This window comes from Triticum urartu, chromosome 5A (assembly GCF_056163025.1).
Source record: "Triticum urartu cultivar PI428250 chromosome 5A, HENAU_Tu73, whole genome shotgun sequence".
In the NCBI taxonomy this organism is placed as follows: domain Eukaryota; kingdom Viridiplantae; phylum Streptophyta; class Magnoliopsida; order Poales; family Poaceae; genus Triticum; species Triticum urartu.
The window spans coordinates 19,764,598-19,787,718 of record NC_141877.1 but is presented as its reverse complement, the minus strand read 5'-3'; the positions used below and the strand labels follow the sequence as shown (position 1 = coordinate 19,787,718).

The window sequence follows — 23,121 nt, the reverse complement described above, 5'->3', positions numbered from 1 at the left end:
ACATTTGTCCGCATCTGAGAAGTCTAATGGGAGGAGTATTTCATTTTTAACTAAGCGTTCCATTCTCCCCCTCTAAATGTGGCCCAAACGACAATGCCACAATTTCGAAGAATTACTAACTCCTTTCCATTTCTTCTCAACATTAATTTCATCACTCACATGCATAACTGAATCATTATTAAGAGATAACATGTATAGTTGGCCTCGTCTAACACTGATGCCTACATTCTTATTACATTTGATCAAAGCAAATTGTTTCTTGCCAAAATGGCACTCATACATATCATCATCTAAACGAGAAACTGAAATCAAATTCCTACTTAAGGTAGGCACATAAATAACATTATTCAATCTAAGAGTGTGGCCAGTGTGTAGCTCCAACGTGAGAGATCCATCAGCTTCAACATCGGCCTCAACTCCGTTCGCAACCTTAAGCTTTCTTGTTCCTCCTCTTATAGTTTGGATCGTATCGAATCCCTGCATAGAGTTAGCAACGTGAGTGGTTGCCCCTGAATCAATCCACCATGACTTTATAGAAAAATCGACATAAAGAGATTCATCTACAAAAGTAATTTCATCAATACCTCTTTTGTTCATCCATTTGAGAAAGCCTGGGCAGTCCCTTTGATAGTGTCCCTCCTCTTTCCAGAAGTTACAAGCATTTTCTCCAGCAATGGAGCTGCTAGGAGCAGAAGAAGAACTGCCGGCTTCTTTACCCTTGAATGCCTTAGGGTTGAATGGCTTAGTGCCTTCTTTCTTGACTTGCTTTTTCTGAGGCTTGGGAAAACCTTGCTCATCATGCTTTCTCTTGTTAGAGCCAACATGAAAAACATGGTCTTTCTTCTGCCTCATGATCCTGTTGGGTTTCGTAGTAATTTCAAAAAATTTCCTACGCACACGCAAGATCATGTGATGCATAGCAACGAGGGGGAGAGTGTTGTCTACGTACCCAACGCAGACCGACTGCGGAAGCGATCACACAACGTAGAGGAAGTAGTCGTACGTCTTCACGATCCAACCGATCAAGCACCGAAACTACGGCACCTCCAAGTTTGAGCACACGTTCAGCTCGATGACGATCCCCGGACTCCGATCCAGCAAAGTGTCGGGGAAGAGTTCGGTCAGCACGACGGCGTGGTGACGATCTTGATGAACTACAGCAGCAGGGCTTCGCCTAAACTCCGCTACAGTATTATCGAGGAATATGGTGGCAGGGGGCACCGCACACGGCTAAGGAATAGATCACGTGGATCAACTTGTGTGTTCTAGGGTGCCTCTACCTCAGTATATAAAGGAGCCAAGGGGGGAGGGGGGCTCCGGCCAGAGAGAGAGGCGCAGGAGGAGTCCTACTCCTTCCGGGAGTAGGACTCCCCCCCCAATCCTATTCCAACTAGGATTCCCAAGGGGGAAAGAAGGAGAAGGGTGGCCGGCCACCTCTCCTAGTCCTAATAGGACTAGGGGAAGGGGGGAGGCGCGCAGCCCTTGTGGGCAGCCCTTTCACCTTTCCACTAAGGCCCATGAAGGCCCATATGGCTCCCGGGGGGTTCCGGTAACCTCCCGGTAACCCGGTAAAATCCCGATTTCACCCGGAACACTTCCGATATCCAAATATAGGCTTCCAATATATCAATCTTTACGTCTTGACCATTTTGAGACTCCTCGTCATGTCCGTGATCACATCCGGGACTCCGAACAACCTTCGGTACATCAAAATGCATAAACTCATAATATAACTGTCATCGTAACCTTAAGCGTGCGGACCCTACGGGTTCGAGAACAATGTAGACATGACCGAGACACGTCTCCGGTCAATAACCAATAGCGGGACCTGGATGCCCATATTGGCTCCTACATATTCTACGAAGATCTTTATCGGTCAGACCGCATAACAACATACGTTGTTCCCTTTGTCATCGGTATGTTACTTGCCCGAGATTCGATCGTCGGTATCCAATACCTAGTTCAATCTCGTTACCGGCAAGTCTCTTTACTCGTTCCGTAATACATCATCTCACAACTACCATATTAGTTGTAATGCTTGCAAGGCTTATGTGATGTGTACTACCGAGAGGGCCCAGAGATACCTCTCCGACAATCGGAGTGACAAATCCTAATCTCGAAATACGCCAACCCAACATCTACCTTTGAAGACACATGTAATGCTCCTTTATAATCATCCAGCAATGTTGTGACGTTTGGTAGCACCCAAAGTGTTCCTCCGGCAAACGGGAGTTGCATAATCTCGTAGTCATAGGAACATGTATAAGTCATGAAGAAAGCAATAGCAACATACTAAACGATCGGGTGCTAAGCTAATGGAATGGGTCATGTCAATCAGATCATTCAACTAATGATGTGACCTCGTTAATCAAATAACAACTCTTTGTCCATGGTCAGGAAACATAACCATCTTTGATTAACGAGCTAGTCAAGTAGAGGCATACTAGTGACACTCTGTTTGTCTATGTATTCACACATGTATTATGTTTCCGGTTAATACAATTATAGCATGAATAATAAACATTTATCATGAAATAAGGAAATAAATAATAACTTTATTATTGCCTCTAGGGCATATTCCTTCAGTCTCCCACTTGCACTAGAGTCAATAATCTAGTTCACATCGCCATGTGATTTAACAGCAATAATTCACATCACCATGTGATTAACACCCATAGTTCACATCTATATGTGATCAACACCCAAAGGGTTTACTAGATTCAGTAATCTAGTTCATATCGCTATGTGATTAACACCCAAGGAGTACTAAGGTGTGATCATGTTTTGCTTGTGAGAGAATCTTAGTCAACGGGTCTGTCACATTCAGATCCGTAAGTATTTTGCAAATATTTATGTCAACAATGCTCTGCACGGAGCTACTCTAGCTAATTGCTCCCACTTTCAATATGTATCTAGATCGAGACTTAGAGTCATCCAGATCTGTGTCAAAACTTGCATCGACGTAACCTTTTACGACGAACCTTTTTGTCACGTCCATAATCGAGAAACATATCCTTATTTTACTAAGGATAATTCTGACCGCTGTCCAGTGATCTACTCCTAGATCACTATTGTACTCCCTTGCCAAATCAGTGCAGGGTATACAATAGATTTGGTACACAGCATGACATACTTTATAGAACCTATGGCCAAGGCATAGGGAATGACTTTCATTCCTTTTCTATCTTCTGCCGTGGTTGGGCTTTGAGTCTTACTCAACTTCACACCTTGTAATACAGGCAAGAACTCTTTCTTTGACTGCTCCATTTTGAACTACTTCAAAATCTTGTCAAGGTATGTACTCATTGTAAAAACTTATTAAGCGTCTTGATCTATCTCTATAGATCTTGAAGCTCAATATGTAAGCAGCTTTACCGAAGTCTTTCTTTGAAAAACTCCTTTCAAACACTCCTTTATGCTTTACAGAATAATTCTACATTATTTCCGATCAACAATATGTCATTCACATATACTTATCAGAAATGTTGTAGTGCTCCCACTCACTTTCTTGTAAATACAGGCTTCATCGCAAGTCTGTATAAAACTATATGCTTTGATCAACTTATCAAAGCGTATATTCCAACTCCGAGATGCTTGCACCAGTCCATAGATGGATCGCTGGAGCTTGCATATTTTGTTAGCACCTTTAGGATTGACAAAACCTTCTGGTTGTATCATATACAACTCTTCTTTAATAAATCTATTAAGGAATGCAGTTTTGTTTATCCATTTGCCAGATTTCATAAAATGCGGCAATTGCTAACATGATTCGGACAGACTTAAGCATAGATACGAGTGAGAAACTCTCATCGTATTCAACACCTTGAACTTGTCGAAAACCTTTTGCGACAATTCTAGTTTTGTAGATAGTAACACTACTATCATCGTCCGTCTTCCTCTTGAAGATCCATTTATTTCCATGGCTTGCCGATCATCGGGCAAGTCAACCAAAGTCCATACTTTGTTCTCATACATGGATCCCATCTCAGATTTCATGGCCTCAAGCCATTTTGCGGAATCTGGGCTCACCATCGCTTCTTCATAGTTCGTAAGTTCGTCATGGTCTAGTAACATGACTTCCAGAACAGGATCACCGTACCACTCTGGTGCGGATTTCACTCTGGTTTACCTACGAGATTCAGTAGTAATTTGATCTGAAGTTACACGATCATCATCATTAGCTTCCTCACTAATTGGTGTAGTAGTCACAAGAACAGATTTCTGTGATGAACTACTTTCCAATAAGGGAGAAGGTACTATTACCTTATCAAGTTTTCTACTTTCCTCCCACTCATTTCTTTCGAGAGAAACTTCTTCTCTAGGAAAACTCCGAATTTAGCAACAAAAGTCTTGCCTTCGGATTTGTGATAGAAGGTGTACCCAACAGTCTCCTTTGGGTATCCTATGAAAACATATTTCTCCGATTTGGGTTCGAGCTTATCATGTTGAAATATTTTCACATAAGCATCGCAGTCCCAAACTTTAAGAAACGACAGCTTAGGTTTCTTGCCAAACCATAGTTCATATGGTGTCGTCTCAACGGATTTAGATGGTGCCCTATTTAACGTGAATGCAGCTGTCTCTAATGCATAAACCCAAAACGATAGTGGTAGATCGGTAAGAGACATCATAGATCGCACCATATCTAATAAAGTACGGTTATGACGTTCGGACACACCATTACATTGTGGTGTTCCAGGTGGCATGAGTAGTGAAACTATTTCACATTGTTTTTAACTGAAGGCCAAACTCGTAACTCAAATACTCTTCTCTACGATCAGATCGTAGAAACTTTATTTTCTTGTTACGATGATTTTTCACTTCACTCTGAAATTCTTTGAACTTTTCAAATGTTTCAGACTTATGTTTCATCAAGTAGATATCCCCATATCTGCTCAAATCATCTGTGAAAGTCAGAAAATAATGATACCTGCTGCAAGCCTTAATATTCATCGGACCACATACATCTGTATGTATGATCTCCAACAAATCTGTTGCTTGCTTCATTGTTCCGGAGAACGGCGATTTAGTCATCTTGCCCAAAAGGCATGGTTCGCAAGCATCAAGTGATTTCAAAATCCCATCAGCATGGAGTTTCTTCATGCGCTTTACACCAATATGACCTAAACGGCAGTGCTACAAATAAGTTGCACTATCATTATTAACTTTGCATCTTTTGGTTTCAATATTATGATTATGTGTATCACCACGATGGAGATCCAACGAACTATTTTCATTGGGTGTGTAACCATATAAGGTTTTATTCATGTAAACAGAACAACAATTTATTCTCTTACTTAAATGAATAACCGTATTGCAATAAACATGATCAAATCATATTCATGCTCAACGCAAACACCAAATAACACTTATTCAGGTTCAACACTAATCCCGAAAGTATAGGGAGTGTGCGACGATGATCATATCAATCTTGGAACCACTTCCAACACACATCGTCACTTCACCCTTAACTAGTCTCTGTTTATTCTGCAACTCCTGTTTCGAGTTACTAATCTTAGCAACTGAACTAGTATCAAATACTGAGGGGTCGCTATAAACACTAGTAAAGTACACATCAATAATATGTATATCAAATATACTTATGTTCACTTTGCCATCCTTCTTATCTGCCAATCACTTGGGGTAGTTCCGCTTCCAGTGACTAGTCCCTTTGCAGTAGAAACACTTAGTCTCAGGCTTAGGACCAGACTTGGGCTTCTTCACTTGAGCAGCAACTTGCTTGCTGTTCTTCTTGAAGTTCCCCTTCTTCCCTCTGCCCTTTTCTTGAAACTAGTGATCTTGTCAACCATCAACACTTGATGTTTTTCTTGATTTCTACCTTCGTTGATTTCAGCATCACGAAGAGCTTGGGAGTTGTTTCCGTTATCCCTTGCATATTATAGTTCATCACGAAGTTCTACTAACTTGGTGATGGTGACTAGAGAATTCTGTCAATCACTATCTTATCTAGAAGATCAACTCCCACTTGATTCAAGCGATTGCAGTACCCAGACAATCTGAGCACATGCTCACTAGTTGAGCGATTCTCCTCCATCTTTTAGCTATAGAACTTGTTGGAGATTTCATATCTCTCAACTCGGGTATTTGCTTGAAATATTAACTTCAACTCCTGGAACATCTCATATGGTCCATGACGTTCAAAACGTCTTTGAAGTCCCGATTCTAAGCCGGTAAGCATGGTGCACTTAAACTATCAAGTAGTCATCATATTGAGCTAGCCAAACGTTCATAACGTCTGCATCTGCTCCTGCAATAGGTCTGTCACCTAGCGGTGCATCAAGGACATAATTCTTCTGTGCAGCAATGAGGATAAACCTCAGATCACGGATCCAATCCGCATCATTTCTACTAACATCTTTCAACACAATTTTCTCTAGGAACATATCAAAATAAGCATATGAAAGCAACAACGCGAGCTATTGATCTACAACATAGATATGCTAATACTACCAGGACTAAGTTCATGATAAATTAAAGTTCAATTAATCATATTACTTAAGAACTCCCACTTAGATAGACATCCCTCTAATCCTCTAAGTGATCACGTGATCCAAATCAACTAAACCATGTCCGGTCATCACGTGAGATGGAGCAGTTTCATTGGTGAACATCACTATGTTGATCATATCTACTATATGATTCACGCTCGACCTTTCGGTCTCCGTGTTCCGAGGCCATATCTGTATATGCTTGGCTCGTCAAGTATAACCTGAGTATTCCGCGTGCGCAACTGTTTTGCACCCGTTGTATTTGAACGTAGAGCCTATCACACCCGATCATCACGTGGTGTCTCGGCACGAAGAACTTTCGCAACGGTGCATACTCAGGGAGAACACTTCTTGATAATTTAGTGAGAGATCATCTTATAATGCTACCGTCAATCAAAGCAAGATAAGATGCATAAAAGATAAACATCACATGCAGTCAATATAAGTGATATGATATGGCCATCATCATCTTGTGCCTGTGATCTCCATCTCCAAAGCACCGTCATGATCACCATCGTCACCGGCGCGACACCTTGATCTCCATCGTAGCATCGTTGTCGTCTCGCCAATCTTATGCTTCTACGACTATCACTACCGCTTAGTAATAAAGTAAAGCATTACATCGCGATTGCATTGCATACAATAAAGCGACAACCATATGGCTCCTGCCAGTTGCCGATAACTCGGTTACAAAACATGATCATCTCATACAATAAAATTTAGCATCATGCCTTGACCATATCACATCACAGCATGCCCTGCAAAAACAAGTTAGACGTCCTCTACTTTGTTGTTGCAAGTTTTACGTGGCTGCTACGGGCTTAAGTAAGAACTAATCTCACCTACGCATCAAAACCACAACGATAGTTTGTCAAATAGACTCCGTTTTAACCTTCGCAAGGACCGGGCGTAGCCATACTTGGTTCAACTAAAGTTGGAGAGACTGTCGCCCGCAAGCCACCTATGTGCAAAGCACGTCGGGAGAACCGGTCTCACGTAAGCGTACGCGTAATGTTGGTCCGGGTCGTCTCGTCCAACAATACCGCCGAACCAAAGTATGACATGCTGGTAGGCAGTATGACTTGTATCGTCCACAACTCACTTGTGTTCTACTCGTGCATATAACATCAACATTAATAACCTGGCTCTGATACCACTGTTGGGTTTCGTAGTAATTTCAAAAAATTTCCTACGCACACGCAAGATCATGTGATGCATAGCAACGAGGGGGAGAGTGTTGTCTACGTACCCAACGCAGACCGACTGCGGAAGCGATCACACAACGTAGAGGAAGTAGTCGTACGTCTTCACGATCCAACCGATCAAGCACCGAAACTACGGCACCTCCGAGTTTGAGCACACGTTCATCACGATGACGATCCCCGGACTCCGATCCAGCAAAGTGTCGGGGAAGAGTTCGGTCAGCACGACGGCGTGGTGACGATCTTGATGAACTACAGCAGCAGGGCTTCGCCTAAACTCCGCTACAGTATTATCGAGGAATATGGTGGCAGGGGGCACCGCACACGGCTAAGGAATAGATCACGTGGATCAACTTGTGTGTTCTAGGGTGCCTCTACCTCAGTATATATAAAGGAGCCAAGGGGGGAGGGGGGCTCCGGCCAGAGAGACAGGCGCAGGAGGAGTCCTACTCCTTCCGGGAGTAGGACTCCCCCCCCAATCCTATTCCAACTAGGATTCCCAAGGGGGAAAGAGGGAGAAGGGTGGCCGGCCACCTCTCCTAGTCCTAATAGGACTAGGGGAAGGGGGGAGGCGCGCAGCCCTTGTGGGCAGCCCTTTCACCTTTCCACTAAGGCCCATGAAGGCCCATATGGCTAACGGGGGGTTCCGGTAACCTCCCGGTAACCCGGTAAAATCCCGATTTCACCCGGAACACTTCCGATATCCAAATATATGCTTCCAATATATCAATCTTTACGTCTTGACCATTTCGAGACTCCTCGTCATGTCCGTGATCACATCCGGGACTCCGAACAACCTTCGGTACATCAAAATGCATAAACTCATAATATAACTGTCATCGTAACCTTAAGCGTGCGGACCCTACGGGTTCGAGAACAATGTAGACATGACCGAGACACGTCTCCGGTCAATAACCAATAGCGGGACCTGGATGCCCATATTGGCTCCTACATATTCTACGAAGATCTTTATCGGTCAGACCGCATAACAACATACGTTGTTCCCTTTGTCATCGGTATGTTACTTGCCCGAGATTCGATCATCGGTATCCAATACCTAGTTCAATCTCGTTACCGGCAAGTCTCTTTACTCGTTCCGTAATACATCATCTCACAACTACCATATTAGTTGTAATGCTTGCAAGGCTTATGTGATGTGTACTACCGAGAGGGCCCAGAGATACCTCTCCGACAATCGGAGTGACAAATCCTAATCTCGAAATACGCCAACCCAACATCTACCTTTGAAGACACATGTAATGCTCCTTTATAATCATCCAGCAACGTTGTGACGTTTGGTAGCACCCAAAGTGTTCCTCCGGCAAACGGGAGTTGCATAATCTCGTAGTCATAGGAACATGTATAAGTCATGAAGAAAGCAATAGCAACATACTAAACGATCGGGTGCTAAGCTAATGGAATGGGTCATGTCAATCAGATCATTCAACTAATGATGTGACCTCGTTAATCAAATAACAACTCTTTGTCCATGGTCAGGAAAACATAACCATCTTTAATTAACGAGCTAGTCAAGTAGAGGCATACTAGTGACACTCTGTTTGTCTATGTATTCACACATGTATTATGTTTCCGGTTAATACAATTATAGCATGAATGATAAACATTTATCATGAAATAAGGAAATAAATAATAACTTTATTATTGTCTCTAGGGCATATTTCCTTCAGATCCTCCCTTCCTCCTGGACGATCCGTGCGGTCATCTCAGAGAGTGGCCATTTTTCCTTTAGAGAGTTATACTTGACCTTAAATTGTTCAAACTCTTCTGGAAGAGACTCAAGAATAATTATGACAAGAAGGGCTTCACTTAAAGAACACTCCAAAGCCTTAAGTTTGGTGTAAGCATTTACCACCCTCAATATGTGTTGCCTAACATTTCCGTCAATAGTGTATTTCTGAAGAAGTTTAGCAAAAAGCTCATGAGCATACACTTTGTCGGAGCCTTTAAATTGCTCCTCCATTTCAGTGAGGAATTCTTTAGCAGTGTCTTTCTTAGGGAGTGCTTCAGAAATGTCCGGCGATATTGTCGCTTTCATGATGAGAAGCGCAATATGGTTGGACTTGTTCCACTTTTCCATCTTCAGAAATGGAGCGGAAGCTGAAATCATCATAAAAATTCATAAGTAAACTTGCATGATTATAAATTTACGTTGGTAAATAAACAAACATGCCAAGTATTTAATTTCAACTCCATGTCAAAACACCGTTGGGCAGAAAAAACATGGAATTAAAATATCATAGGGGATGACTCATAATAATAAAACAACGTTGGTCCGAATTAAAATTAGAGTCATTTCATTCTGAATTTAAACATCAACATGAAAGAAAATATCATTATTTTTTATGTCTAAAAACTCATCATGCAAAAAACACATAATAAGTCCTGAATAAAAAATCTCGTTGGTTCAATTTTACCCAGAATAATAATGTGTTCATTTTAGTTTTAGGCATTTTCTATTTTTAACGGTGCAAAAATATAATAACTATTAACTTAAAAGCACTGTAAAAACAGAAAATCACGACAGTGATTTTAGCCCAAAATCCCCACGGCTGTCCGAAATGCAGCTCAGTCCAGTAGCGTAATTTCTTTTTGGCTGGACTGAAAATACCTGGGCTGAAGCCCACGGCCGGATATGGCTCGTTAAACACCCGACGGCCCGGCTGGGAGCCGCGCGTCGCTTTCAGTCGTCGGATCGAGCCGACGGCTCGGATCGCCCCGCAAATGAGCAAAACAGCCGGCTGGGTCAAACCCTAGAACATTTCCCCTCCTCCTCCCCGATTCTCCCACTCTAGCAGCGGCGTTCGATGGCGGCCCGAAAAGCACGCCGGCCATGGCGGCGCAGCGGCTGCGCTCGCCGGAGCAGCATGCCGTGGACGACGTCCGGCGTGCTCCTTCGTCGAGCGTGGCTGCTAGCGTCCGCATACATGGCGCGTCAAGGAGGGAGGATGGGCGGCGGCCACCGCGGCATGAAGGGCGACGGCGACCTGTGCGGCGTCGGCCACACAGGAAGCACGTCCATTAGGGCGGCGGCGGCGGCTCAAGTTCTTCCCGCGCGTCGTCCCGAGGACGGCGGCGTCACGGCGTCTCCGCCCTCGCAACCGCGGTGGACGCGGTGCGGGCCCCGAAGGTAAGAGGCGGCTACGCGGCGCATTAGGTGAGGATTCTCCTCATTGCTTCTTCAATTCGTGTACATCAGTGCTTGATTTGGGGGGAAAACAGTCCCAATTGCAGAATTAGGGTTCTTACGAAATTTGGGGATTTTTTCTAGGGTTCTTGATGTGGGGATTCTACTGGTTGTATACTGTTTAGACCTCTGCCTTCTAATTTGCTTAGTGCATATGGAAACAGAACTGAAGCATGATCAATTTTAATCAACTTAACATGAAGGTGAGCATTAGATCTTAACTGAGATTAATTAAAATTGATGAACATAGGTGGCAGTACTGATCCGTAGCAAAATTAGAGTATCACATAATTATTTGCAGACGGTAATTGGCATGAACATCAAACAGTAGCATGAGCATGGGACTAAAATTTTCAATCTTGATCATAAAACCCTAAACCTGACTTGATCTAAACTTCATGTTGATCTACAGATCAATGATATAGGGACCTATTGCAATCATAACTGGCGACTGATACCATTGTTGGATTAATAATGCATCTCTAGGATACCATTAGCAGGAACTGGTTGCATCTAGATCACCTAAAAGCATGAACAGAGAAGGGTTTTTGGGGATCATTACATGTCACGGCAGTGGACATGATCGCCTGCTTGGTGCAGGCTTGATGCAGGGGTGATGTAGTCGAAGTAGAGGTTCTCCTCGACGTCCTGATTCCTTCAGGGCGCCACCGGCACTGCCCAGGGACAGCGGCGGCGGCTGGCTTAGGTCTTCCCGTCGCTGCAGCACTCCCCCTGACCGGATGGGGTGAGAGAATATCGGGAGGAGAGTAAACCTTACGTGAATTGTGATCTCATAGGTGGCCAGCTCTCTTCCGTATCCCCTTTTAATATGGCGCTGGTGACAGGGGACCCAAAACCTGAGTTGGTTTTTGGGCGCCCCCGATCAGGGCGCGTTAGTTCTGATCGAGGCTCACGTGCGTTGCTACGTGGACCCCTTCACTTATCGTTATCCCTTCAATTTTTTTTGTTAGACTAATAGATCTAACGGGCCTGTTTAAGCCGTCGGATCAAAACCAACAGTTAAAATCAATGTTGATGGTGCATTGGCACGCAACAGAAGAGGAGGTGCAGTCGCCGCGGTGTGCCATGATCATACTGGGACGTACCTTGGATCCTCCGCGGTGGTATACAATGGGATTAGAGATCCAACTATCCTGGAAACTTATGCATGCAGGGAAGCTTTGGCTTTGGCGGATGATCTTCTCGAGCAGAGGCTAAAGGTGGCATCGGACTGCCTGGGAGTGGTGAATGATATTAACAAGGGCACGGGAGAAGCCCATGCTGCCATCGTTCATGAAATAACAAGTCATAGTAATAGTTTTGCTTTCTGTGCTTTTGTTCATGAGTCTAGAAACCACAACTTCGAGGCTCATAACGTCGCGAAGTTTGCTTGTAATCTGAGTGTAGGTAGACACGCATGGCTGGGTAATCCTCATGACCTTGCACGTGTGCCTATGAACATCCTTGAGTAATAAAGTGGCGAGGTTTTTCTAAAAAAAAATTAGTGTGTTCTGCTAGGGTTTGGGGCATCCTTGGATCACTAGACTGGTAGCCGCCCTTGGGCGTGTATCTCTCCTTTCCATCCCCCTGGCTCTACTTCCCTGAACCCCTTTCTTCCTGTGAACCCTAGCTACCAAATCATCTGTATCCACTACTGATTGAGTGAGTAATCGATTGAATCCGACAAGGAGCGTGTCAAAAACACATATCAAGAAATCCATCAAGGGAAAGATGACTAACTTTCTGGCGAAGGCTTTCCAGTTTGAGACTGCACTACCGTATCTAGCTTGTTCATCCACTGTAGTTGTATAACATTTGCTGTTTATCACAAGCAGGAAAGACTGGCAATGGGAACTTCACTGGAAGTCTGGACAGCAAAGCAGCTGGAAACCATAGAGTATATCAAGCAAACCTATTTATTCTTCTTCAAAATGGGATAATGTCAGGGATTTGCATCGGTTGGTGCATGCATCCATATCAAGAAAAACCATATACTTTGTCAGGAAACTATATTGGCTACCAACAGCCAAAAATGAATGCTGGTAAAATACTAGAAAAACTCTCACATGGGTGGTCTAGTAATAAGGCAACTTAATTTGAGAGGAATCGTTTGGTTTGAGATGAAGCTATTTTGTAACGTTCATGTGACGTACATAAATTTGTTTCTGGTTTCGATAGTTGATTTTCTCATGCGGTTTCTTTTTACTTTATAATATTATTTATTAAGTATTTACTTACATTTTTTGTGGGGGTGGAAGTACTCTTATGTATTTAACTTTTGGAGGGTGAAAGTACTTAATTATGTTATGATTTGTGTTTTGTTTGCTTCAACTCAGACACGAAAATTCAGTTTTATTTTCTCACAATACATTTTTCTCTTCACCGTACATCCAACGGCTCGTGTACATGTTCACCGAAATGTGAAATTTAGAACTCGCTTAATCCACGGGACAATTTACTTCTGTCCCATTCTACGCTGCCAAGAAGTTGACACGCTGCCGCGAAACGCTCGTCCGCATTGACCGTACTGGCCATCGACCTCTACCTCACTGGTTTTTTATAGATGGCACATCCGTGACAAGCCCTCTTGACTCTATCACCATCGGCACATGTGAAGGACAGCTGCAAGAACTCAAGAAATCGATGGATGGAAAGATTACAAACTATCTGATGAAGGCTTTCCAGTTTCAGACTGCCCCTACGGTGTGTGTCGTTTGTGCACTCCATCTGATCATGATGATACTGTCTAAGCCAGTGCATTGGAACTTTGGATATCTCATTTAGACGATCTTAGCAATCTTGTTTTATGTTGTACTGTTGTCAGATTGAGCGGAGATGGTCAGTGAGATTCACCTTTTATTTGCGAGCTCTAAAATTCAGTTTTGTTCATCTCTCTTCATTTTTTGGATGGTCAGAAGACCGAACGGCTCACAGATTCCAAAAAATATCGGTTACTACACAACGTAGCTTAGAAGTTGTGCACTGTCATAAAACCCCTTGTCGTCAACACGTCAATGATTCATGAATGAATGTGTGCAGGGAGAGTACAAAATTTAGTCTTAAATATTTTTCATCACCATCAACAACATGCCAAAGGCAAGCCAGAAAACATATCAAGAAATCTATCGTGGGAAAGATGAGTAGCTTTCTGCCAAAGGCTTTCCAGTTTGAGACTTCAGTACCGTGTCAGCTTCATGCACTGCGGCTGTATAACTTTTGCTGTTTATCACAAGCAGGAAAGGCTGGCAATGAGAACTTCAAAGCTGGCAGTGGACGTCTGGACAGCAAATCTGGAAACTTGTAGTGTATCAAGCAAACCTATTTGTTTTCCTTCAAAGATGAGGTAATCCCAGTTCCTCTGCATCCATACTAAGCAAAAGCATATACTCTGCTTCAAATCTATATTGGCAACCACCAGCCATAAAGGAATGTGGGTACTATACTTGAAAAAACTCTACACATGGGTGGTCTAGCAATATATAAGACAACTTAGGCCTCCTTTGGTTTGGAGGAATTTCATAGGAATTCTAGAGGATAGGATTCTTATAGGATTTTTTCCTTTAGAGCCCTTTGGTTCATAGGAATGGATTCCTATTTCTATATAGGATTGGTTCCTATCCTCCACATTTCATAGGAAAATAAAAATGAGCCTAGACTCAATGGAAAAATTCCTTTGGTGTCAACCAAATGACATCTTGTTTCCTATTCTTACTCATAGGATTTGAGATACATGTCATCTCATTTCCTACAAGATTCCTATTCCTACGATAATCCTATCCTATGAACCAAAAGAGGCCTTAATTTGAGAGGAATCGTTTGGTCTAAGATGAAACTATTTTTAATGTTTAGTTAACATGTTGTACTTAAATTTGTTTATGGTTTTATTAGTTTGTTTGTGGGCGAGATGTTACTTTTTTACTTTATTATTCTATTACTTAAGTAATTTTCTTATTTGTGACTGTGGAAGTACTTATATGTTGTGATTGATTCGTTCTTTAACCATGCCACCACTCGTTACACAATAATGAGTCTGCTAAACAAGTGTTCCATCTAAGGTTCCACTTGTTACACAAACTACGAAGCCAAGTAGTCAACTACAATGGCAACTCCGGCGGCCACCTCGTTGGCCCTCCTCGCCGTCCTCCTCCTGGTGGACTTCACCGCAGAAGCCGGCGTGATCCGGTGCAGGGACCCCGGCTGCCCCTCCGGCAACCACCGCCCCCGGCGAAGGCATGTACCGCGCCTGCCCAGTAGCGGTCGAAAAGAAGGCGCAAAAGTTAACCAAGTTATTACTTGAACCGTTTGAATTCAGCAAAAAACACATACGCCTTGTTTTCAAGCACGGATGGACTACTACACTGTTCAATGTTGCGTTTTTTTCAGATCTTATAATCAAGTCGCCATCACTCAGCCACATGTAAATTAGTAGCAGGTCTAAAAAACATATGAAGAAATCCATGCAAGGAAAGGTAACAAACTTTCTGAAGAAGGCTTTCCTGCTTCAGACTGGAGGCCCCCTGTACCATTCATGCCCATTCATCAAAAGCAATGGAAAAAAGACAAATAGTTCGCTGAATACTAGCAGCAAAGCTGGTTAAACATACAAATTATGTCAACCAATAATGCAATTACTTTGTCCCAAAATTATAGTACTGGAGTAACAGCCACAAATGAACAACGATGGTGCTATACTAGATAGAAAAAGCTCTCTGTACACATGACAACATATTCTTAAGTCCGGGCCCACTCTATTCACCCCCGCATCAAAGATGTGACAAAAGCGCACTTCAGTGACATCTCCGGTTAATTTCCGTCCGTTGAATCCGCCATCATCAGCCATGGACAATCTGCATGACAGAGCTATTATTAGTCTCCGTCTACCTTCCGACAAGACATTTGAGACCTGTTTTCAAATTTTCGTTTTCCTTTTTCATCTTCGTTTTTTATACTTTAAATAACTTGGGACTTTTAAAAAGTGTTCGTAATTTTGATCGAGAAATAAGAAAAATATTAATGATTTTTTAACAAGTTCATGTATTAAAAAAGATAATTACATTGAAAAAAAATTCGCCAATTCAAAAAATGTTGATAAATTGGAAAATATCCTAAAAATTCAAAAACAGTTTGTCACTTACAAAATAGTCTACTGATTCATAAAATGTTTGAGGATTCCAAAAATCATTAAGCATTTTGAAAATTGATCGTTAAATCAAAAAAAGTTCGAGAATTAAAAAATTTGTAAAACCAATTTCCAAAAGTAATGTTCGCCTATTCAAGAAAAATGTTTTATAAAATGTTCACAATTTCAAAAATATATTTGCAAATAGTATAAAAGGTTCATGAATTCAATTTTTTCATGATTTTAGTAAATGTTCTAAAATTTGAAAAAAAATATTAATGAATTTGTAAAATGTTCATGATTTAAAAAAACATTCATGGTTTTTTCAACTTGTTCACAATTTCACAAAAATGAGAGTGATAGTGTATCTCAGATGTGTTCACGAGTTTTAGAAAACATTCATGATTTTTTTTCTAAAATCGTTCACGATTTCATTAAAATTAGAGTGATAGTGTATCTCGGTAATGCAGCAAAATATGATCATGGCCATTGGTGATCGAGCTCCTAGGAGGCGCTGCGTACGTGTCGTGCATGGATGATGGCCATGCATCGACAGCCTTTAGCCACATAGCTAGGCGGCTTCATCCTGCCCACGGACTTCTCCTGCAGCAGCGCTGGGAACGGCGGCGTGCTCTGGTGCAGGGACCCCGGCTGCCCCGATGGCAACCACCGCCCTGGCGAAGGCAAGTACCGCGCCTGCCCGGCCTACAGCGACTACCAGGTTGTCTTCTGCCCATGATAGAGCTCCCATGATCGGCACGAGCTCTTAGCCATCTGATCGTCCTTGTCACGTACGTATGGTTGTAACCATGGGAGAATAATCTGATGAACATACAGGTTGTGTTGGAGTATCAGCATCAGTGTTCTTGTGTTTGTTTGGCGCTTGGAGCTCACGTTGCTTCTCATCGATCAGTTTCAGTTAATTTCTTTTCCTTTTTGATTGATGACTCACAAGAGATCCAGCGCCTCACGTAGACTAGACTAAAATATCTCAATTACTTACTCAATCCATGCTCATAAAAAATTAAACCAAGTTACTTGAACCTTTTGAATTCAGACAAAATTCATACGCCTTCTTTTCTAACACGGATGGAGTACTAGCTACACTGTTCAATGTTGCTGCCATTGACGTTTTTTTCAAGATCTTAATCAAGTCGCCATGGATCGGTCACACGTGACCCCCCCACAAAAAAAAAAGACCAGTCACATGTGAATGGCAGGTCTAAAGAACATATATATGAAGAAATCCATGGAAGGAAAGGTAACAAACTTTCTCAAGAAGGCTTTCCAACTTTAGACTGCAGGCCTTTGTACACTCGAGTTGTACACTCTTTGTTGTTGTCTATCAAGAGCAGGAAAGGCAAGCAATGGAAAGAAAACCGAATGGTTCGCTGAAAACTAGCAAAGCTGGTAAAATTGCAAATATATCAAGCAATGCAATTACTTTGTCCCAAAATCATACTGGTCACCAACAACCACAAACGAATGATGGTGGTGCCTCTAAAACCGCATCGATCCGCACGAATAGCTTTACAGACTCTGTTTGTGTTGACGACATCTGTTTAGAACAACGAGCAAACGGAAGGGAACAAAGATAAGTTTTTAGCAAAAAGACTAGTAAAAATACAGTACGACTAAAAAGACAAGAGAAAAAATAGTGGAAAGCTTCACATGTTCTCCGAAAGAACACCGACCTGGCGACCTCTCCACATGTTCTCCGATTAACATGGAAGGCCTTCCTCGTGAAGTAATGCCGCACCACCTTGCCATGAGACCCAATCAAAATTTGTCATCGATGAGCCACCTCGCTGCGCTACCGGCACTGTTATCAAGTGTTTATTCAGTTTCATTCCCAAATTTGCAAACAATAATTTAGGCTCCTTTTACCAATCATGTTTAGAGAGTGTATTTTTGTTTCTCATGTTGCACACTGCAGTGTTGCATGTTACCGTGTTGCAGTGAAAGAGTACGATCTAAGGTCCGTCAGAGGCACATTACGTGCTTCGAATTATATTCTCCTAGATGCTGGCTTCTCTCCTGGAACTGAAAGGCCTCTATATATACGCATGCACTCTGTTGCCTAGAGGGTGCGCTCTACCAAGACAAGACATACTTACAATGGCAACTCCGGCGGCCATCTCCTCGGCTATCCTTCTCCTCCTATTCTCGTTCTCGCTCACCGCCGGCGCCAGGGGTGCCACCTTCACCGTCATGAACTTTTGCCCTTTCGTGGTGTACCCGGCGGCCATCCCGGTCGGCTGGGGCGCGGAGATAGGGACCGGCCTGGGGATCGGCCAGGCGTGGAACCTCGCGGTGCCCGCCGGCGCCTCCTCGGTCAGGATATGGGCCCGCACCAACTGCACATTCGATCCCGCCACCGGCCGCGGTAGCTGCGGAACCAGCGACTGCGACGGCGCGCTGCGCTGTGACGACTACAGGAAGCCGCCGGTGACGCAGGCCGAGTTCACTCTCGGCTCCTCCGGCAGCGCCCCGGACAGCTACAACTACAGCATCTCGCTCGTCGACGGCTTCAACGTGCCTATGGGGATCCTGTGCAGAGCCCGTGGGGACGGCGGCTTCCTCACGTGCTACGACCCCGACTGCTGCGTAGCCAGCCACCGCGCCGGCGACGGCAAGCGCCACACCTGCCCTTTCAACGACCACCGCGGTGACGACAGCAACATCGACTATGAGGTCGCCTTCTGCCCATTCCCTAGTTACCCCGAGACGACGTGCGTCCATGCATGAGCAGGGGCATGGCTTCAAATTAGCTAGCCATTTCATGGCAACATTATCTCAGCTAAATTGAGCGACGAATAAAATTCAGCAATGTTCTTCAGTTCTTGTGTCTGGTTGTGCAGCCAACTCGGCATGAACCTGATGTTTCTTTAGTGATGTGTTCTTTCTTATCATGGAACTATTTTAGTGATGCTCTGGTAGAATAATAATATTGCAGTTGCTACTTCATGGTTGTGAGATTTTCTTAAGTGTCTGTCAATCGACAGCAAAATGATGTTACGATTTGCATTTTGGTTCTTGCAGCCCGGGGTCAAACAGCCAGTTTCCTTTTCTCACCACTGGTTCTTTTCTTCACTGTTCGATAAAAATTCAACGGCTCGTGTGCCCGCCTAAATATTACATTCACTACTTGCTTAATCCACAAGACATTTTATTTTTTGTCGTACTCTATGGTCTACGCTGCCAGGGAGGTTTTTCTAGGGGGGGAGCAAGAAGTCGATAAGCTGGCGTAAATGCTCACCCGCGGTGACCATACCTGCCATCGGCCATTGGCACCATGTGAAGGACAGCTCCAAAGACTGAAGAACTCCATTGAAGGAGAGATAACAATCTTTCCGACGAAGGCTTTCCAGTTTCTGACTGCACCTACCTAGGTTCTAATTCATCATGCATTCCATTTGATCAAGTAATCATAATGATATTGTCTCAGCCAATGTATGTATTAGAAATAAATTGATGGTGAATAGAAACGTTGGATATCTCAACTGGAAGATATTAGTAATCTTCTCATATATACTCTACTGTTAAGTTGAATGAGAGATTTGTCTGCGTGAGACTGACATTTTATTGGCCAATGTCTGAAATTCTATTTTGTTTTTCTTCCCTATTATTTCATGGTACAGTCCAGTAGGGATCCAACGGCTCACAGAGACCAAAAAAGGTCGGTTACTACACTGGTTAGAAGTTGCGCACAATCATAAACACCCTTGTCATCAATATGTCAACAATTCATTACTACACTATACGACCGGTTGTCACCATGCTTCCCCTGAGTCCCTGACTAAATGTCTGCTGAGAGACTACAAAAGTTACTCTTATTACTTTTTTTTCCACCATCAGTAATATAACAGGCCAAAGGGCAGGCCCAAACACATATCAAAAAATCCATCAAGGGAAAGATGACTTAACTTTCTGGCGAAGGCTTTCCACTTTGAGACTCCACTACCATGTCTAGCTCGTTCATGCACTGTAGTTGTATAATCCTTGTTGTTTATCACAAGCAGGAAAGGCTGGCAATGGAAACTGCACTGGAAATATGGATATTCTTCTTGAAATTTGTGTCGGTTGGTGCATGCATCCATATCAAGCAAAACCATATACTTTGCCATGAAACTATATTGGCTACCAGCAGCCAAAAATGAATGCTGGTACGATACTAGAAAAAACTCTCACATGGGTGGTGTAGCAATAAGGCAACTTAATTTGAGAGGAATCGTTTGGTTCGAGATGAAGCTATTTTGTAACATTCATGTGACATGTGGTACATAATTTTGTTTTTGGTTTCCATAGTTGATTTGTTTATGAGGTTTATTTTTTTTACTTCATAATATAATCTATTATTTACATACGTTTTTTCTGAGGGTGGAAGTACTCTTATGTACATCTTTCTTTTGGATGATGGATGTACTTAATTATGTTACGATTTGTGTTCTGCTTGTTTCAACTTGGGCCCAAATATCCAGTTTTCTTTTCTCACAATACATTCTTCTCTTCACCACAGATCCAACGGCGAGTTACTTCATTCATAGAAACAGAGAGTAAACAAATCAGCTCCTTGATAAGACAAATAGTAAATAGATCAAATTTGATATGCTACGTAAGGTAGCTGCATCCTCTACTATTTCAAACAGCAACAGAAAATCTTCATGTTAATTATCACACACTAAGATATGGTGCTAGAATATACTCCCTCCGTTCCTAAATATAGGTCTTTGTAGAGATTTCACTATGGACTACATACGGAGCAAAATGAGTGAATCTACACTCTAAAATGCATCTATATACATCCGTATGTGGTTCATAATGAAATCTCTCCAAAGACTTATATTTAGGAACGGGGGAGTATAAAACAAGTTAAGTTTCATTTTATTCACTGTTAAATATTAATGTTTACTCATTTCAATGCAAAAAAATAGAGTAAATTTCACTCGACTCGCTGCAAAAAGAATTAACCATCACTCCATTCGCATCCCTGTTAAATCAAGAGATCCAAGTTTCACTAAATTATGGCAACGCAAAGCCACAAATTTAATGAGAATGGCCTTCTTGTGGCTTCTCATTCCAATGGTATGTTCTCAGGTGGACCCCAACCATATATGTTCTCTACTGCAGTATCGTTTCTGACCAGTTCTGACATGGCACTGGACAATTGTCTTCTAGTTGAGAGTGAAGTTCAGTAGGTAAATAAACTCAAGTGTTCGATTGGTTTCTTGGAAATAATGACACACTTAAGGAAGGCACTACAACAATCCTCAAGCGAGACAGAACTTAGGACATGACCGACAAAAACACTACATAGTTGATTTCATATCAGCATATCACTAGAATGTTAATTCTCCTCAGTTACAAACTTACAATTCGAAGGAAATTCATTGTCACCTGAAAAGCAACATGTCACATGGGCCTCATCAGTAGTTAACAGTTGCAATTGGCAAGAATTTTTTTATCATAGCGATTGCAGCTTGTACAAGTAAGTAATCACAGGAGATGGCATTTGCCGCTATAATATAATATAATTACCTAGCGGCATAGTCGTCCCATACTCCCATTCAGGTAGCTGGAGATGAGATCCTACAAGGAAAATAGTTGAGCGACAAGGCGGTGCTCCTTTCAGTTTCAATCATGACCATTGCTCGTACTTGGTTGTTGGCCATGTCAACAGCAAGAAGCCATGCCTTAGGGTGCTGGAATTTGACCCTGGCGATGAGGTAAACAACAGCACCTTCATCATCATTCAGGCTGACAACAGGCTGACATGTCCAAAGATTTTGCAAGTTTCTCTCTGCGGCCTCATCACTGTTGTGAGCCTTACGCAGCAGCATTCCACAGCGTACCAATGCAGACCGCATTGTCGTGTCGATTCGGATGGCGGATGCATTGACAGTGAAGTCGATTTTCCAATCCTCGGGAGGACTGCCGGTGATGTTGCAGTTGGTACTATATGTGATGAGTGTCCAGTCATCGATTCTGATCTTGGGGCCCCCGGTTTCAGGGTCTTTACCAGGAAGACCATCACCGAAGTGTTCCAGCTCGACAAGCTTGAGGCAATCCCCCACGACAGCGACGCTTCCATAAGGCTTTGGACAGCAGTCAAGCGCCTTGCCGCAATGGCTTCCGGGCCTTACCGGCAGCGGCACAAGGCGGATTTTGGCGTCGTCGTCGTCGTCATTGCCGTCATGGAGCACGTCGCAGAGCAGTATTCCGTGCCAGAGATCAACCCAGCCAACGGCTCCCCTGCTCCCGATGGTGATGACAGAGTTGGTAACATGCTGAAAGTGGCGGCGGCCAGGGGGGGAGCGGCATCGGGAAGGGTATCTGCGGCGGGTCCAGGAGCACCTTCTTGGAGGTCCAACACCAGTCCTCGGATTTGAAGAGGTAGAGCACGAGTTTGAAATACGAGGCTTGGGACAGCGCGGCGATGGTGAAGTGGTCGCCGCCGGCGCGGGGGAGGACGGCGACCTCATCGTCTGAGGGTGAGGGTGAGCGAGGAGCCTGAGCGACGGGCCTCCCCCTGTGGAGCTACCTAGCTGGTAGACGAAGTAGTCGCACATCTTGTGCGTGATGTTGTTGGGTGGGGGGCCGCGGCCGATGGCGACGCGGAGGACGAAGAAGCCATCCACCTCGCAAAGGATCTTGGGTTCCTGGAGGAAGTCTTGGGCGGGATCGGGATGCTGCGTCCTCTTGTTGAGGTGCACGGAGAGACGGGAGGGGATCGGCGGGTGAGCAGGCCATAGGGAAACCACCATCTGATTGCCTGTGCTGGTAAACGTTGGTGCTTCCGTTGGTGGTGTCGATGTAGGCGCCGGAATCGACGAGGACGCAGCAGGCGGCCGCCATGGATGGGAAACCCTGCCCTACCCTAGATTTCTTTCTTTGGATTTCTCTTCTCTTCTCAGGTTAATCTTAGGTGGGTGAGAGATGGGGGGTTGAAGCAAGAACAAGAACAAGGACGAGAGACGGCGCGACTAGTTGAAACCCTAGCTATCGCGCATACCTCGTTTTTTTTTTTTGGTTTTTTTTAGGGGGCGCATACCTCCCGTGACCACGGTTCCAGCGGTGACCATGTTT

At 43.5% G+C, this 23,121-nt stretch overlaps 2 protein-coding genes, 1 long non-coding RNA gene and 1 pseudogene across 3 annotated transcripts; 2 read left to right on the top strand and 2 right to left on the bottom strand.

The window, feature by feature from the left end:
* Positions 1 to 430: 430 nt before the first annotated feature.
* On the bottom strand, positions 431 to 9,819 carry LOC147967577 (uncharacterized). Its single transcript, XM_087522486.1, has 3 exons — positions 9,407 to 9,819; positions 585 to 860; positions 431 to 477 (listed from the first exon to the last, which is right to left on the bottom strand). Exons 1-3 carry the CDS (start codon positions 9,807 to 9,809, stop codon positions 431 to 433), a joined length of 726 nt encoding a protein of 241 aa, XP_087378612.1. The 5' UTR covers positions 9,810 to 9,819.
* A 671-nt stretch (positions 9,820 to 10,490) lies between these two features.
* On the top strand, positions 10,491 to 13,093 carry LOC125507055 (uncharacterized). The gene is made up of 2 exons (XR_015603811.1): positions 10,491 to 10,886; positions 12,752 to 13,093. It is a non-coding gene; the product is annotated as an uncharacterized LOC125507055 (long non-coding RNA).
* A 5,012-nt stretch (positions 13,094 to 18,105) lies between these two features.
* Positions 18,106 to 18,870, top strand: LOC125555471 (thaumatin-like protein). The gene has a single exon (XM_048718414.2). It carries the CDS (start codon positions 18,154 to 18,156, stop codon positions 18,781 to 18,783), a length of 630 nt encoding a protein of 209 aa, XP_048574371.1. The 5' UTR covers positions 18,106 to 18,153; the 3' UTR covers positions 18,784 to 18,870.
* Positions 18,871 to 21,602: 2,732 nt separating this feature from the next.
* On the bottom strand, positions 21,603 to 22,890 carry LOC147967576 (uncharacterized; annotated as a pseudogene).
* Positions 22,891 to 23,121: the final 231 nt, after the last annotated feature.